At 57.0% G+C, this 5,306-nt stretch overlaps 1 protein-coding gene across 1 annotated transcript; it reads right to left on the bottom strand.

Annotated features, from left to right (window-relative positions):
* Positions 1-205: 205 nt before the first annotated feature.
* Positions 206-4,992, bottom strand: LOC121861943 (basic salivary proline-rich protein 1-like). The gene is made up of 4 exons (XM_042359906.1): positions 4,953-4,992; positions 2,279-2,615; positions 1,116-1,283; positions 206-251 (listed from the first exon to the last, which is right to left on the bottom strand). The coding sequence occupies exons 1-4, from the start codon at positions 4,990-4,992 to the stop codon at positions 206-208; spliced, it is 591 nt and encodes a 196-aa protein (XP_042215840.1).
* Between the last annotated feature and the right edge of the window lie 314 nt (positions 4,993-5,306).

Here is a 5,306-nt window from a genome sequence, read left to right as displayed (position 1 = left end):
CGGCTGTTCCTGAGTGAGCCCCCAGGACGCCGCCTTCCCGAGAAGGCCCCTAGACTGGTAGTTGTCCCTAAGAGAGCCCCTGGTGGGATCCAGCGCCCCTGAAACCCCTGGGGGCAACAAGCCGTCCTGGAGAGGGCTCTGGGGTGCCTCCTTGCCTGGCATGGACAAGTGACCCTCACAGGATTGTGGTGGTCCTAGGGACCCCTTACACCGACTTGGGCGCTCTCAGGGTGTTCCCATGGACGGCAGCGCTCCCAGGGGCCATACCACAAGCGGTGGCACATTCCAGAGGCCCTTCCAGAGGCGCCTCCCCAGGGTCCTTCTATGGGGGCGCTCCCTGCCCCCAAGGGCCTCTGCCAGAGGCTGCGGCACTCTATAGGCCCTTCTAGGCCGGCGCTGGTATGGGCCCCTCCTAGCTGCAGGGTGCCTTTCCAGGCGGCAGGCCCTGCCAGGGGCTACTGGCAGACACTCCCCAGGGGCCCTTCCACATGCAGCATCGCCCTCCAAGAACTATTGTTTTGTCGAGTACATTTTGCATTCGTCCAGAAATCTTTAAAGCACTGTGATTGGTGGAGCAAGATGTAACGCCAGGCCGAAATTGCTGTGCCAATAGGAGAACAGAGCAGTCAGTCAGCACAACACCCCAACTTATGCTTTGCTGTTGAATATTTATTCTCGTTTCACTATTTAAACTCTGGGACATATGACGTTAAATAAAAATACACACTGCCCATAGCATTTTCAGTATTATCGCAACCTGAACAATGAAAAGGAGAATAAATATCCAACAGCAAAACATAAGTTGGGGTGTTGTGCTGACTGATTGATCTGTTTTCCTATTGGCTGTAATTTGATGACGTTACCTCTTATTCCACCAATCGCAGTTAAGTAAGAGATTACTGGAAGAATACAATATGTATGACACCACTATCCATTGTTTTGGGGTGCCGCCTCCCCTAGGAAGACCTATTGTGAGCCAAAGGCCTTGGCAGGGTCCCTGGGAGCAGTGGCGCCCTATAAGGAGGCCTGGGGGGAGCCACCGCCTCTGGAAGGGCCCCTAGACGCCACCGACGTTGGCAGGGCCTCTGGGAAGACCACGGTCCCTAGGAACGTACCTGGAGGCTCCCTCGTCCCTGGAAATGCCCCAGGGATCATTTCTGTTCCTGTGAGGGCCGCTAGGGTCGCCCGTGCCCCTAACAGGGCCCAAGGGGGCGCCGCCGTCCCTGTGAGGCTCCCTAGGAGCGTTACCGTCCCTGCGACGGTCCCTTGGAGCGTTGCCGTCCCTGAGAGGCCCATGGAAGCTCGGCTGTTCCTGGAGGAGCCCCTGTCGACGCCGCTTTCCCTGAGAAGGCCCCTAGGATTATAGTTGTTCGTAAGACCGCCCCTGGTGGATCCAGCGCCCCTGACAGGTCCCCTGGGGGCACCGCCGACCCTCAGGGGGCCCTGGGGGCGCCTCCGTGCCTGGCATGGCCAAGGGACCCTCACAGGAGTAGCGGCGATCCCAGGGTCCCTTACAGGGACGGGGGCGCCTTCAGAGGTGTTCCCATGGACGTAGGCGCCCACAGGGGCAATACCACAGCGATGGCGCATTCAGGTGCCCTTCCAGAGGCGGTGTCTCCCCCAGGGTCCCTCTGTGGGGCGCCTCTGCTCCCAAGGAACCTGCCAGGGGCTGCGGCGACCCTGTGGGACCTCCAAGGGCCGGCGGCGCTGGTATGGGCCCTCCTAGTGGCAGTGGGTGCCTTTCCAGGGACTGCAGGGTCTCTTCCAGGGCGACGGCGCCCCCAGGTGCCCCTTCCATTACGCAGCACGCCCCAAGAATTATTGTTTTGTCATACATTTTGTGACAACGAAACTTTATTATTCGTGATTGGTGGGAGTAACGCCGACAATTATTAAGAGAATATAATAGCCAGTATATCATTCTTTCATCTTATGCTGGATATTTATTCTCCTTCACTTTTAAACTCTGGGAGATATGACGCAAATAAACATACACGCCCATAGCATTTTCTGGTAATACCAACTCCTGAACAATGAAAAGGAGAATAGAATATTCAACAGCAAAACATGTTGGGGTAAGCTGTTTAACATCTTCTGTTTTTCTATTGGCTGCAGTTTGGATGTGACGTTACCTCTATTCCACCAACGCTAAAGTTAAGGAAGAGATTATCGAAGAAAATGCAATATGTACCACACCACTATCCATTTATTGGGGCCGCCTCCCTAGAGGACCTATTGTAAGCCACAGGCCGCAGAGTCCCGGAGCATTGGCACCTACAGCAGGCCTGGGGAACCACCGCCTCTGAAGGCCCCGGAAGGGGCGCCACCACGCTGGAAGGGGCCCCGGGAGCACCACGTCCCAGGAACGTACTCCGGAGGCGCCCCCTCGTCCCTGCAGGCCCCAAGGATCATGGCTGGGGCACTGTGAGGGCCCCTAGGGTTTACCAAAGTGCCCCTAGCAGGGCCTATGGGGCGCTGCCGCCCTGTGATGGTCCTTTTAGGAGTGTTGCCACCCCTGCGAGGGTCCTGCTGCGGAGCGTTGCCGCCCCTGGAGAGCCCATGAAAAGTCGGCTCTGGAGGAGCCCTGTGGGACTCCGCCTTCCCTGAGAAGGCCCCTAGGGATTGCAGCCGTCCTTAAGAGAGCCCTTGGTGGATCCAGGGCCCCTGAGAATGGTCCCCTGGGGCACCGCCGACCCTGAGATGGCCTTGGGGGTGCCTGCCTGGCATGGACAAGTGACCCTCACAGGGATAGTGGCGATCCCAGGTCCCTTACAGGGACGGGGTCGCCTTCAGGGTGTTCCCAGGTCGGCGGAGCTCCCAGGGGCCATACCACAGCGGGTGGCACATTCAGAGGCCCTTCCAGAGGCGGTGTCTCCCCAGGGTCTCGCCTCTGCCCCCAAGGACCCTGCCAGAGGTTGCGGCACTCCTATAGGCCCTCCTAGGGCCCGTGGCGCTGGTATGGGCCCTCCTAGTCGCAGTGGGTGCTCTTCCAGGGGCGGCAGGGTTCTGCCAGCTACGGCGCCCCCCAGGGGCCCCTTCCACATGCAGCACGCCTCAAGAACTTTATTGTTTTGTCATACATTTTGTATTCGCCCAGAAGTCTTCATTTTGGTTCGTGATTGGTGGAGTAAGATGTACCCGTCGAGCGTCACTGCTGTTAATAGGGAGAACAGAGTAATGTCAGCATTCTTGTCTTATGCTTTGCTGCTTGGATATTTATTTTCGTTTCACTTTTAAACTCTGGGAGATATACTAAATAAAATACACACTGCCCATAGCATTTTCAGTATTATCGCAACCTGAACAATGAAAAGGAGAATAAATATTCAACAGCAAAACATAAGTTGGGGTAAGCAAAGGACTGATTCCTCTGTTTTTCTATTGGCTGTAGTTTGATGACGCATTTTATTCCACCAATCAAGCAGTTAAGGAAGAGATTACTTGAAGAATGCACATGTACGACACCACTATTCATTGCATTGGGGCGCCCGCCTCCCAGGGGAGGACCTATTGTAGTTACCAGGCCTTGGCAGGGTCCCTGGGAGCATTGGCACCCATAAAGAGGCCTGGGGGAGCCACTGCCTCTGGAAGGGCTCCCTGAAGGCGCTACCACCGGGCTGGAAGGGCCTCTGGGGAGCACCACGCCCCTAGAACTACCTGGAGGCGCCCCCGTCCCCTGGAAAGGCCCCAAGGATCATGGCTCCAGAGGGCCCCTGGGTCGCCAGCGCCCCTAGCAGGGCCTATGGGGGCGCCGCCGCCCTTGTGAGGGTCCCTAGGAGTGTTGCCGCCCCCTCGCTAGGGTCCCGCGGAGCGCTAAGCCGCCCCTGGGAGAGGCCCAGAAAGCTCGGCTGTTCCGGATGAGCCCCCTGTAAATCTTTTCGCCTTCCCTGAGAAGGTCTCTAGGATTTGTGTTGTCCCTAAAAGAGCCTTTGGTGATCCAGCGCCCCTGAATGGTTCCCTGGGGCACCGCCGACCCTGAGATGGCCTTGGGGTGCCTCCTTGCCTGGCATGGACAATTGACCCCTCACAGGATAGTGAGGACCCAGGGTCCCTTTAACAGGACGGGGCGCCTTCAGGGTGTTCCCAGGGTTTCCATGGCGCTCCCAGGGGCCATACCACAGCTGTGGCACATTCAGAGGCCCTCCTGAGGCGGTGTGTCTTCCCCAGGGGTTCATATGGGGCGCTCTCTGCCCCCATGACCCTGCTGGTGAGGCCGCGCACCCCTATAGGCCTCCTAGGCCCGTGGCGCTGGTGGCGGCCCTCCTAGTCGCAGTGGGTGCCTTCCAGGGCGGCAGGAAGCCCTGCCAGGGGCCATGGCGACTCCCAGGCTCCTTCCACAGCGCAGCATCGCCCCAAGAACTATTGTTTTGTCGAGTACATTTTGCATTTTCAATCTCTTTGATGACTGTGATTGGTGGAGAAGATGTAACGTCATTGAAATTGCTGTTGGTTAGAGTAGTCAGGAAATAGTTAGCATTAACACTTGAGTGCTTTTGCTGCTGACATTTATTCTCTTTCACTTTTAAACTCTGGGAGATATGACGCAAATAAAATACACACTGCTCATAGCATTTTCAGTATTATCGCAAACTCCGAACAATGAAAAAGGAGAACATCCAATAAGCAAAACATAAGTTGGGGTGTTGTGCTGACTGATTCTCTGTTTTTCTATTGGCTGTAGTTTGATGACGTTACTCTATTCCACCAATCACAGTTAAGTAAGAGATTACTTGAAGAATGCAATATGTAATGCACACCACTATCCCATTGTTTTGGGGGCGCCGCCTCCCTCAGGAGGACCTATTGTAAGGCCATGTGGCCTTGGCAGGGTCCCTTGGAGCATTGGCACCCCATCAAGAGGCCTGGGGAGCCACCGCTTCCTGGAAGGGGCCCCTGAAGGCGCCACCACCGCTGGAGAAGGGCTCTGGGAGCACCACGCCCTAGGAACGTACCTGGAGGCGCCCCCGTCCCTGGAATGGCCCCAAGGATCATGGCTGTGTTCGTGAGGGCCCCTAGGGTCGCCAGCGCCCCTAGCAGGGCCTATGGGGCGCCGCCATCCTTGTGATGGTCCCTAGGAGTGTTGCTGTCCCTGAGGTCCTGAGCTGTCGCCCTGTGAGGCCCATGAAAGCTCGGTTGTTCCTGGATGAGCTCTGTGATTCCGCCTTCCCTGAGAAGGCCCCTAGGATTGCAGTTGTCCCTAAGAGAGCCCCAGGATCCAGCGCTCGAATGGTCCCCTGGGGCACCGCCGACCCTGAGATGGCCTTGGGGTGCCTCCTTGCCTGCATGGACAAGTGACCCTCAGGATA

Source organism: Homarus americanus, unplaced genomic scaffold, assembly GCF_018991925.1.
Source record: "Homarus americanus isolate GMGI-L3 unplaced genomic scaffold, GMGI_Hamer_2.0 scaffold6392, whole genome shotgun sequence".
NCBI classification, from domain to species: domain Eukaryota; kingdom Metazoa; phylum Arthropoda; class Malacostraca; order Decapoda; family Nephropidae; genus Homarus; species Homarus americanus.
This window is presented reverse-complemented; position numbering and strand designations above follow the sequence as displayed.